General features: G+C 39.9%; 1 protein-coding gene across 3 annotated transcripts in view; it reads right to left on the bottom strand.

Annotated features, from left to right (window-relative positions):
* Window positions 1–12,994, bottom strand: part of ARVCF (ARVCF delta catenin family member) — a 152,048-nt gene that overhangs the window by 84,959 nt on the left and 54,095 nt on the right. For all 3 annotated transcript variants that reach the window (XM_075041533.1, XM_075041535.1, XM_075041534.1), the window contains one exon: window positions 7,088–7,246. In XM_075041533.1, coding sequence (XP_074897634.1) covers window positions 7,088–7,246 — 159 coding nt within the window. The remainder of the gene's footprint in view (window positions 1–7,087; window positions 7,247–12,994) is intronic.

Raw genomic sequence — 12,994 nt, 5'->3', positions numbered from 1 at the left:
GTCAGAGCGACCAGCAAAAGCTCTTTTGGGGAACATACAAAGTCCAGCAGAAGCCAATCTATCCTTGGTTACCTTAACACTAATAAAGTTACTTTAACCTATAAAAAGTTACCCTAACCCTAGTAAATGCTTTCAGCCCTTTGTAAAAAAAAAAACCAACCAAGCAACAAAACGACACACCCACAAACATGAGAGGGAGAATCAATCCACCAGAGAGTATTACACACGGGGAGAAGAACACAAACCAAAATTGTTAAGATGTATTTTGGGTTTCTAAAGTATTACGAAGGTAAATAAACATCAGTAAATGCCACTTTTCTTCACGTAACCTGCAGAATGAAACATGTAGATCAAGAGAAACAGTAACTATAACATGTATTCCTGGATTGCTCACTGGTTCTGAACTCCAAATAGATATTTTGACCTATAGCCTCTGATTTCAACATTTAGATTGGCACCAGATCAGCCAAGCTGCTGCTAAAACAAAATAATTAAGAGTATACCTCTTGAAGCAGCTCCAGAGATGTCCTCTAGCCAGATGTTTTCACACAGAAACCCCAAATAGCAAAAATTCACCCAAACAGCATTTCTTTTCCTAAAGACATCTGTGAGCAAATGATACTTCAGCCTAATGAAGTAATGAAATCCTGCAAGACTGAAAACAGCACAAATGGCTCTCCACCAACAGCATAATTAAACAGCATCACAATGCTGAATAAAGCATAGCCAGGTACCAACATGACCTTAGTATCTAATCTGGGCCAGAGCTGAAAGAATTTTCCTCTTTAACCCAAAGGGATTTCCTTGGCAATTAAGCATCAGGAAAGATGCCAGCCTCCAGGCCTCCAAATCTTCTTTCCCCCCCCTGTTTTTAAAGTACATATTTTAATAACTAAAAGAAAGGAAACTAGAAGCTAAATATTTATTTCATGACATAGAATGCAACAGCAGGTTTTGTTTATTACCTGCACACAATACTTCTACTTTCCAACAGCATGACTACCATCATGGCACTTATAAAACTAGACAGCATTTAGAGAAGAAGAGCAGCTGACGTAGTTTACAGTAACTCTTTGTAAAATGGATATGCGCAAGGCTCAGTATTCTCCTACTGAAGTCTGAAACAGTAGTTTTATTCAAAGAGTATGTTCGTAAGTGATCTTCTAAGAGTAGAAAACCCAACATTTCTCAGGTCTGAAATACGTGAGTTTTGCAAAGCAATGACAAAACTGGGCTCAAAGTGCTGGGCCTTTCCATTCTTCAATTTGGGAACCAGTAACGGGAATAACACGAAGTAAGGTAGCATTTCAACAATTTGATGAATCAGAAATTGATACTTTCACCCAGGAAGGAACACAGAGGCAGCTTTCTAGATGCCAAGAGCAGCACTCGCATAACCTCACAAAGCCCTTTCTTTCAGAACTATTCAACGGGAGCCAGGTATTTTAAATCTAACTCTGAGTTTTGCTTTTGAAGACATATGTTGCCATGCATGCATAGTTTGTCATGCATCATTTTTCATAAAGTTGTCAAGATCAAATAATGCAAGATACACAATATACCACATCTGGCTGCAGCAATAGCATGAAAGAAGGAACAAGCTTTGACCTGCAGGATCCTTGGACAAAGGCTTTGCAGAGAAGGCATCACTGCTGTATGTCTTCATCCAGCATTCCTAATGCCAGTTCTGGACTCTTGCTCATTTTTGACTATTTAATTTGTATTGCAGAATCATTGTTATTGTCAAACAGGATGAAGTAACAACGCAGAAACATTACAGCAAAGACAACTGTCTACCAATATTCAGTACATGTACACAAAAAAGAAAGCAGAATTTCAGAACACTTTAAAAATCAATTCCTAGACAATTTGTGACCTACCAGTTACACTTAATGAGTACCATGCTCTGGTACTCTACAGAGTATTTAGAGATATATTTTTTAATACGACCAACACAGAATGCAGGAGATTAATTTGCTATTTTTTTCCCCAATTTGCCTTATTTTCCTGTCTTCAAGACTAGCATAGACAAGTTTTCAACGGCTGTGGCCAGTCAAAAAGGCACACTTAGCATCAGCTAGCACATGTAAGAACAAGTTTACAACGTTAGCACAGCTTCACCTGTATTATTTTCTGAATGCTGCCCCTATTAATGAGTGGAAAGAATCAGGACAATCAAAACTCCCTTGTCAGACACATAAAAAGGAACATTTCAGTCAAGCATTAAAGTACACATTTCTCATAGCATAAAAGCATTCAATAGTGCTAAAGGTGTTATGGTGTGGCAATCAAACCAAGGCTTTTTATATTTTCAGAGAGGGGGAATATTTGCACTCATGCCTCATTTGTCAGGGGTAGGCATTGAGATAGAAGATTCATCATGTGATAAACAGACTTTGTTGCCTACAGGCCAATAAAGGGAAGCTTTTTGGAAGCAATTAGCCAGCACACAGAGAAAGGTCCATTTATTAGGTTTCCAAGTGAAAAAAAAAACAACCAACCAACCACAACACCAACAAACCAAACATCTTTATTTCAGGAAATCCAGCTCAAGGGAATGTTTCATTTATATCTCTTAAAAGAACACAGGCAGTCTTGAGCAGCTGACAGCACAGTAATCTTCTCCCCCAGCATTTTTGTGGTTTTCTTAATACTGATACATTAGCCAGAGAGAACGAAGCTATTCCAAATGGAAGTCCCAGCAGACTGTCTTATCTGAGACACACCTGATCCTCCAGATGCACCCAATCATGAGAAAGATTTATTAGCATGAACTCCTCACAACAGATATGCTCTAATGAAAAATTTAGGGATAAAAGTTACTTTGAGCAAGTGTAATTTGATTTCCTCTGTTTACTTTCCATCTCTAAAGAAAACCTGCTCAAAGGGTTTTTTAGCCAAATTACAAATCAAAGGTGCTCAATTGTTTCAATGCTACAATCTCAGAGTATCAGACAAAAGCTTCAGATTACTTCCCTATGAGGATGTTGCCTAAGTATGCCTAAAATATATTTTCAATTCTTTATTCCCTGTAAACCATATCAAGGTTTCAACCACAGTAAAAAAAAGTTCCAACATATCAACTTATTCAGGCCCTCTGCAACCAAAATCCTATGAGACTGCAAGTTAGTGCTTTCATTGCTGCTTCCCCCACCCCAGAATATAAAGTTTACTGACCTTACCATTGTTCTCCCCCCCCAGACAGCAATTTGTTAAATAATTCCTCTGCAGGCCCCATGATAATGTTTCACTAATTCTGTTTCTGGAAATATATTTGCCAACAGAACACAAAGGAAATAATCACACATTTGAAGCATCTTCTGTATTTTTCTGTCCCTCATCGTTCTATTTGTCTTGAAGGATGGGAGAACAAACATGAAAATATCCAATAATTGGACTTACTGGATGCATGTGCAGATGGTACAAGTAGATCCTTCAAAGTGCACAGTGCTCAGACACAAGAGGAGGAAAGACAATACTGAGATTTCAGCTGAAGTAGGCTATCATGGTCAAAAGCAGTTATCTTAACCAGTACCTATAATTTTGCCTTCCATTTTGTTACTGAGGTTGGTTTTGTTTTGCCCCCCCCCCCCCCCCTTTTTTGGGGGGGGGGGATAGATTAAGTACATTATAAAAGCTGACAGGGCTAAAAATTTTGTTGAAACTATGTCATAAACCAAAAAACAGATGAGAGGGAATGTATGAGGATAAAAGCATTCTGAAAAAGCATTTCTGAGAGCTCATTTTTGAACTACGGACTGTAAAAATTAATCAGCCCAAGCAGGTTGAAGCTATTACCTTTCTATTAAATGCTGTGCAAGAACTTGCCCCGTAGGTTTTCAAAACAACAGCTCAATTTCTCCCCTTCAATTTCAAGCTTAACATTTCACATTTTGAAAAGGCCCTCAACTACGGCTGAAATCCATTCCTGCTCTATTACCCAACTCCCTTGAATTTTCTGCAAAGTTTCGAAAAACTGCATCTCGGGGTACCTGGCACCACCACAACCAAAGAGTTTCAGTCACAAGCACTTTCACATCACCGGTGCTAGGAAGTGGGAGCAGCAGTTAATCACTGTTGGGAAAGATCTGGCCTTGCTGAGTACTAGAAAGCACAAGGCAAATGGATGGACTACAAATTAAACAACTTTGTATAGAGATTGATTTCACAGTTTGTTATCATAAAACATTATTTTCAATGAAGTGACCTAAATCTCTCCAATCTTTCAGCATTTCAAAGATAAAAGGTGCCTGAAGAAAGAAAAAAGCAACCATTAACATAAGCACACACACATCTAATTTGCTTTACTGAGTTCTCTTGAGCCACTTAGAAACAGGCTCCCTTTAACACATGGCAGTATTCTAGCCAACAGGCAAGAAGTGGTAGTCTCTCCCCTAGGTAAATTTCACTGTTCTAGCGTGATAGGTATTTGGCTTCCTATAAAGTTGAAATGCAATATTATCTGCTACATCTTTTGTGCAATGAATGTTATGTAGGGACTTTAGTATAGGACTAAGAGAATAACAGTTTGGGGAAAATTACTCAGAGGTATCTCATTTTGAAAAGGCAGATGTTGTCTATTTAAAATATGTCAAATATTAAATTCTATTTATGCCTTCTTTCTGCATCACTGCTACAGGCATCTTCAAAGATGTGGGGAAAAGCATAGCAAAACTGTCAATGCTTCTAGATTAAGGTTGTTTACTTAATACAATATTGAAGATAATAACCTCTATAAATTGTGTTTTTGAAACGGGGAAGGGGGAATAAAGGCACAGTGGCATACAGGAGCATTCACATTTACAGCTTTTGCTGTAATTTTCTCTGTAAGGCTCTCACAAATATAATAGTATGACCTATGAAAGCACTATGATGATACTTATTAGAAGTGATAGTAAGTTGATGCCAATTAATTCCAGGACACTTAACTCATGCTACTAAACCCCAGTGACAACAGTTTTCATGTTCACGTTCTCTATCAAAACAAAAAGCAAGTTGAAGACCAATGTGATTAAAAAAAATTATAAAATCTGACCTGAGATTCATATCTAAATCTATGCCATATTATCACAGCAAGGAAAAGTCAAAACAAAACCATTTCAGAGATGACAACCACCTCAGCAAAGTCAGAGCACCTGTTCTGATAGAGTTAGGGCTAAGCCAACCCCATCTGTGTTTTGACATTTCAGAACCACTTTCCTCAACAAATGGATTTTTTTTGCTAATTATTTTTTTAAGAGTTGGTCTTTTTAGCTATGAAATACTAGGAAACACCTCCAGATAGTATGTAAGTTGAAGTCAATGGCATTATTTGAAACAACATAAATGCAGAGCAATACAGCTATGCACCCTCTGCCCATTCTGGACACACTTCAGTGCCTGGAATGAACTACAGTAACAGAAGCAAGCCTTGCTCTTTGAAATAGAACAGCAGCTCTAGCGTTGCTATTTTTTCAATTTTCTTTTCCCACATACAGATACAATGCCTGTTTTGGAGCTGCCACTGTCCTTTTTTGTGGGAAGATGGAAAAATAGCAGGTACACCACACAGGAGAAAAATCACACCTTTTACGCTATGACAAACATGCAGCTTTATCAGTGGCATGACTATTTCAGACAAACTATTTCATTCCATGTGGTCCCGTTATCTAGGGACCGTTGCACAGCCTCTCCTCTATTTTTACAGTCATAGCTATTGTTTTATTCCCTTGCATAGCTGCACTTACAGTCTCCTAAAACTATGCACTCCTATTAGTGCATATAAAAAGGTGTCCATCACCACTGTAATTTTATCACTTCCTTCCTGTAAACAGTTGTTGTTGCTGCTACTAGAAAGAAAACAGTATTTCTTTCAAGTAAGTCACAAACTAAATACATTAGGTTATTTGAAGAGCTAATCAAAATGTGGAGGTTTTTGTTTGTCTTTTATTTTTAAGACCTTCCTCTCCTTCCAACAATAAGAAAACAGGCCAGTTATATTTATCTTCTAACTAACTGCAACAAATTTTAAACCAGGTAACTCAGTTTGTAGTAATGTGTGCAGGCCCAGTGACCTCAAGAAATCAACATTCATTTACTCCAACCTGAGGATCTGATGTCCTGAATAGATATCTTAGAGGACTGCAATTCTGGAATGCCAGTAAAAACATTGATTTATGTGGCGATCTCTGTTCAAGTCCTTTTAACACAGGAAGAGTTGTAAAGTCTCTTTTTTTAATCAGTGCTGTTAAGAAGTCTTAAAAAACGGAGTTGCCCTTAATCTTTCACAAGACCAAAATCTAACAAAGATTTCAGCTCAATTTCCAAGACTCAAATGACAAGGCGTATTAATGTTCCAGTGGTACCAGAAAGCACGCAAGGCAGCCATGAATATACAGCACCTGCTGAACAGAGACTGCAAAATTATCTCACACAAGGGAGCAAAAAGACATCAGGAAAATTAGAACGTATGCAACACCTGTAATCCAGCCGAACCTGAGGTACAGGTCATTTGAGAATACACCCAGCTTTCCTCATGCACCAGGAGTAAAATTCCATTCACAAGATTACTGCATTACTTAAATGCTATGGTGTTATTTAAATAGGATGTTTCTTGTTCTAAAGGACAAATGCATAATCACATATTGTTATTACAGATCGTAACTAATTTGAAGACATATTTCCAAGCACATTTTCCTCAGCTGCAAAAGTAATTTACTCCAAGCCCTACCAACTCATCTAATTCTTGTATCATTGTATGTGTTTGCAGGGCAATGCTGTGAACTGTTTCAGTAAAATAAAGTGAATCTTAGAAGAATAAACAGTCTGGGAAGGGGTTTTAGTGTTTTTGTTTGGTTAACCTAGATAATTTCTACTGTTCAGTCTACAGCTCTGTGAACAGCTGTATCAGCACAGCTGATAGGGAGCAAATTAGACATAGAGGCAATACTAAAAAAGCCCTGGACTCAGCTTTGCTGGCAAATAGAACATTCAAAATCACCGAGGATCACAACAGCATGATTGTTATCACTCATGCTACTCCCTGCTATTTTTATTTTGTGATTAGGTGGTATTTTGCCATTTTCCTCATTGGTTATTAACCTCTCACCTTGGTTTCAGTTCTCCTTGTGGTTCCATCTTCAGAAGTGACAATAGACACATGGGAAGTGGGAGTGCCTGGATCTTCCTCCACAGTAACTGTCTCTTCCACCATTTCTTGAGGCTCTTGCATCATTGCTATTGATGTCTGGTTACTGGGGCTTTGCTCCTAAAGAAGCAGGTAGAAAAAATTAACTTTTCACTTCTACCATCATGGCAAAACTATTCTACTGATTTCAGCTTTTTCAATTGAAAAACACATTTTACCCAACAACTTGCAAGTAGAGATTCAGAGAAAGAAGTATTTACTGTCTCAAAAAAGCATGCTGCAACTATGCTGGTATGACTGGGCTCAGCTCAGTAAATGGAAGTCATATGAAGCATCTATCAAGGCATCTTCATATTTATAGGCAACCTACTACAGACTAACAGACTACTACCTTATATTTACACCTGCTTTAAGCTTTCCCTTCAATGCCCAGTATAGGAGAAGTGGAATTTTTGTCCGTAAAAACATTTATTCAGTTCCGCAGTGAACAGGACCATTGGCTTTCAGAGCAGTTAATCTTGCACACCATTAAAAGTTTATTTCCATTTGATAAAATATACTCAGTTGCAGACTACAGAAGGCTATAAAACATCAAGACCTGCTATTAAACTGACACCTTTCTCAAACTGTCCAAAGCAATGATAATTTAAAAAAATGGATAGCTAGAGATTAATAGCTGAATTATGTGAAATGCTACCCTTCTGACATCTTCCCTTCACTAAGTCCATAAGATCTAACTAGCTATAAGCTTATTTAAAATTTCTAATAGATAGACAACATAAAGAAACACTAAACAGGAAAAAAGTAGATCAAAGGCTGGTTCTTGCAGGGCTACTGCCCAAATAGAACGCTTCTGCTTCTCACCAGCACTAATGTCTGAACTTTCCTTTTTCTTACACAATTGTGTGTCTCAGCACAGAAACCAGAGAAGCTCCCCTTTGGTAGATGAATACATTTCAGAAGTTTCACAGCAAGTGACCAATAAAGAACTGGCTTACCTACTGAGAAATAAGACTTTTCCCCAGCATTTTGAAACCTCAACTATGTAAAATGAAATGACAGACTGTTCATTTCATTATAAGCCCTGAAGGTATCGGGCTACACAGGCCTCAAAGCCAAAGCAGGGCTTCTATTTGCACATCTTGTCAAACAGGCACATAAAGAACATCCTTTATTAGGGAATATATATATTTATACACACACACCCCCACAAATATACACACACAGACACACTTATAAAAAATATTAGTATTAAAAAAAAAGAAAAAAGGAAAGGAATGACACAGAGGCCTAAATTGCAAAGTGAACACGCTTCCCCTAAAGAAAACACCGTAGGCAAGTTCAGTATACCTTTTCACATCACAGGAAAACAAAGTGATTGGGATGAAGCTGTTGCCATGCAGGAGGCGAGTGTAATTACATAAAGGTTTAAACCTTCTTTGCCTGTGAGCAGCTTCATCACCAGGGAACTACAATATTTTATTTTGTAATATTTTATTTAGAAAAATTGCATTGAATCCCAAAGATGAACTTTGGATTGCCCCTTTTACTGTACCATGTTTTGTGCAAGCCCTGAAGAACAGTATCCTTCCGAGGGACCTTATGCTGCTAAGATGGAGCAAGGTACTGAGGTCTCATTAAGCTCCACAGTGAAAAGTGTAATTTAATCCTTGCATGATCTATCATTTCCTTTGAAACACGCTGAAATGCCCCTGTTTAGTTTCCTTTACTTACAGCTGTATTCTGACATTCTGTAACTTGGACTTCAGTAAGAAAGCTGCTTTCATTTTCAGATAAGCGCTAATATTAACCAAGACTATGACAATAAACCTCAGGCAATCATCTCAGTCAAAATGCAACATGGACAGCCTTCAAAGATAACACATGCTGGACTACCAGAGGTGATATAAGCAGGCACTACTTCCATTTCTACTGAAACCACAGAATAACTCAGGCTACAGGCTCAAACAATGAGACAAAGGCTTCTGAAATCCTAAAGAAAATCACTCCTTCCAGTCTGCAGTACATAATCGTTATGGCCAATAACTTATACACACCAAATCCTTTATGGTAAGGTTCAGATGTCACATTGTGTCTTCTGCTCACAGCTTCAGAAGGGAAACTAGCTCCTGGGACAAATATACTAACCCCTCTGAAGATGCTATATTCTAACTGCGGCTCCCTTTTCCCCACCCCACAGTAAAACTTCCCTCTAAACAGAAGAATTTACACAATATTGCAATAAAGACTCAGAACTTCTATTCATCTTCATGCAACCCCAGCCTTTGCAACAGCGAAGAAACCAGTTACATGTAGAGATTTTCTCCATTACACCTTGTCCCTGTAAACTTCCCCGTCATCTCCGAGGCATTGAATGCCAAAACTGCTTCAAGGTGAGACCTTCTCACTCCTCTCACACACGTATGTACATGCACACATCTCATCCATCATCCTCATTTCTAGCTGCATCTAGAAGTGATTGCGTGAATTTACATCTCTCTGCTCCTCTCCAGATTCATCAGAGGCAACCTCTGCTTTGTGATGATAAACCTGAAGAGATGTAAGGTGGAAAGAAATATTTCGCCCTTTGAGCTTTTGCAGAACTTTTTCTTTATGAAAAAAAATAGTGTCTCCCTTTGTATTCAGACTGCCTGTGGGCAAAGGAAACCTTTAAAGCTGGGCACTTAAACATGAGCAAATTGCAAACTAGAGCATATTGACTTTAAATGAGCACTGCGCCAGTCTTTATCCTCTGGCTGCTTCCAAAATGAAGATTCAGGGAGATACGGTACAGATCTGCATTCCTACAAGAGAAAAGTATTGTTAGCAAGAGACTGTCCTAAGCATCAGAAAGAATAAAAGCTTGCAAAGTTCAAGGTAGATATCCCAACACACAGAGAACTAACCAGACTGCATCTTCTTGTGTCTTCCTACTTATTATGTGAGCTACTAAGGAAATGCAGTGAGCAAAGAGGACAGCATACGATCCAGCTTACTCCCTGAATTCGCTAAAGGAGGTGGTTCTTTGATCTCCAAAACCAGTACTTTCTCCACATTGCTAACTTGGAGGTGTCACAAGCTAACATTAATGTAGAAAAGATGCAAAGATTCTGTTATCTGTTTTTAGTTTCCATCATTAAGGATTTTAGGTCATCACAAATTGCAGAAACTGGGACACATTACCCCTTTCAACCACCTTCCTCCGTGCTCAGCTTTAAGTCAGTATTTAGGATGCTCTTTTGCTAAATACATCTCAGCATCTCAGATTCCAAACATTTGGCAGGTAAGCCTAGTTATTCAAAGTAAAACAAAAGTTGCCAGACAGAGCTGGAACATGACACCCCTAATGAATAATTCTACCAGTAGTTCCCTGCCTGCTTGAGATAGGTAATTCCAGTTTAGTACAACACAACATCCCTTTACCTCGTTGGGGCTTTCAAAGCAAAAGCAACCAGACAACTCCTCTTTTCCTACCACACCGGCCAAGACCCTGTGGTCCTTCCCCTACTGTCAAACAAGAGGGTGTTCACCAGCAGAAGAGGGATCTGCCATGCCGCAGCAATCGCTGTCATCAGCTGAGCATCTGGGAAGACCAAATCTAAAAGGAGCTTCTTTCCAGTCCTCTTCAGCGGGAGACAATCAAGATCCTTGACAGTTCCCGCAGGTTGGCTCCCTTCTCCCCCAGGGACCCTCCCTTTGGCACAACAGCCAAGCTGCAGATATCGTGTCCCAGGGAGCCTCAAGGGCCAGCAGCTCCCCGAGGGAGGTGGTGCTGAGGGGGATCTTTTGGACAGCCGGGCAGGGGCCTCGCTGGCTGGGGCCCACTTCCACAGCACCTGAGCGAGGCGAGCGGGACAGACCTGAGATGGCGGCCAGGTCCAACCGAGAGGCAGTACCGCGGGGAGGAGGGAGGCTCAAGGTCAACCTGGGAAGCAAACCTGCAGGTCAGGGTTAGGATCGGGTCCAACGATAGCCAGGCAGGTCCACAGTGTCAAGGCAGGCCTGAGGTCAGGCTGGGAAGTCAGGGGTCTGGATCAATGGCATCCGTGGCCAGGCGCAGGCATGGCTGTAGCTCAGCGGGAGACCAGTACTCCTCCAGCACAGCCCAAGCATGGACTGAGGGCTCAGGGCTGAGCTTAAACAGAGCTCCCAGGTCTCTGGGCAGAAGCCCCACATGAAGCTGGGCAGGGCCACTGAGGTCTATCAGTGCCCTCAGGGATCCCCACAGCCCCTCTAAAACGGCAGCAGGAGTTCTTTAGTAATAAACACACACATTTCAAGGTGATATCCACCCCAAAATTGCTAAGCGTTACCCATGAGGTCCCTTTCAAATAATCATCTTTGGCTCCTTCCAAGAAGATTATAAAACACCACCAAATTACGAGAACAGATTCCAATCCAGTTATTGCATATGGTGTCAGTAGTCATGGCTTTTCTCCCTGCTTTTTTGAGTACCAAATGAATCCTATCCTGTTGATCTGTGCTTGCATTTCCAGCGTGCTTTAGAAAAGCCAAGCTATTTAAAAAGCAAAACAACAATCAATTTATCTCCAGCCTGTAAAAGCTAAGTGCAGATGAAATAGCTAAAGACCTTGTAAAATAAGCAAGAATCATAAAATAACAGTAATTCTTGTTTTGTTAGAAAACAGAGTGATTTACCATTTAGGGCACATATCTCCTAGGGCTTATTTTGCATTAAAATGCTACAGCTTCTATAATCATCACCATTTCAATTCCTAGAGTTATATTTCCATCAAAGTAGCTATTTTATATCTTTTTTAATAAAAGAATAACCTCCCTCAGGAGGATCAGACATCCTACTTTAAGACAGTAAACAAAGTTCTTTATTCTCTGCCTATGAAACAATTTAAAACAGTCTGGAAATAATATAAAATTGCAGGAGATTATTACTTCCACTAAAACAGTCCCTCTTCAAAAACACCGAAAACACGTACATCGAATCATCATTCTCCCAGAGATACCCTTTGTTCAGTAGATTGCAGTGCAGGCTATTCAGGCTACTGCTTACTCCAGGCTACTGTCAGATACCAAAGTTGAAGGTTTTTGCAAAGCACAAAGGCTGGATTCTACACCAGTGGACATACTTGTCCTCAGTCGACCCCAGCACAGACAAAGCTCGTGTATCAACTCCTGTGAAACACATTACAAGTCTGGGCATAATTAATGGCATTGGACAACAATGCTAATTGAATTAAATGTGGATTCTCCTCCTCCTCCTCTTTGTTTAAATTACTTATTAAAGCTTCAATCTCGGCAAAGCATGAGATTATTTATAAGTACAAAGCAGGCAAACATTGGTTTTGTCAAAGTCAAGTCTCAGGCTGATGGTCTGCCCCATTGGTCTCCTTCCAACTTAGAGCTGCACTTCCAGCTCTGTCATGTCCTCAAGCTGTTATCTGCTGAAGGCATGTGGAGGAGAAAGGAAGACAAAAAAGGCAAGTCTGCAGGAACACACCAACTGAAAAAGTCTATCTTGAGATCTGCATCAGATTAGTATCCCAATGGGACATCAAAGAGGAAGAAAACCACTGTTAGAGTTTGTTGAACTTGGTGTATTTGTGGCATATCTTTCTCCAGTAAAAGATCCAGCTCCCCAGCAGCTGAAGACTCTCAAATCTGATTACTATCACGTCTTCCTGCCTTGTCAGAGCCCCTTTTCTTTCACCACAGCCTGAAGACCCCTGCTGTGCTCTCTGCCCTGAATTTGTCCAGAAAGCTTTCTGTGCATCTCAGTAGCACAACAGCTGGAATCCAAGCTAACCAGGACATGCACATCCCTCAGCCTGTGTCATCTGAGAGGCAGCTGTACAGTAAACTGCCCTACTCTTTTTAGATCATGCTTCAGGA

The sequence above is a fragment of the Buteo buteo genome, chromosome 11 (assembly GCF_964188355.1).
Source record: "Buteo buteo chromosome 11, bButBut1.hap1.1, whole genome shotgun sequence".
Taxonomy (NCBI): domain Eukaryota; kingdom Metazoa; phylum Chordata; class Aves; order Accipitriformes; family Accipitridae; genus Buteo; species Buteo buteo.
Note: the sequence above shows the minus strand (reverse complement) of the source record. Positions and strands in the feature narration are given on the sequence as shown.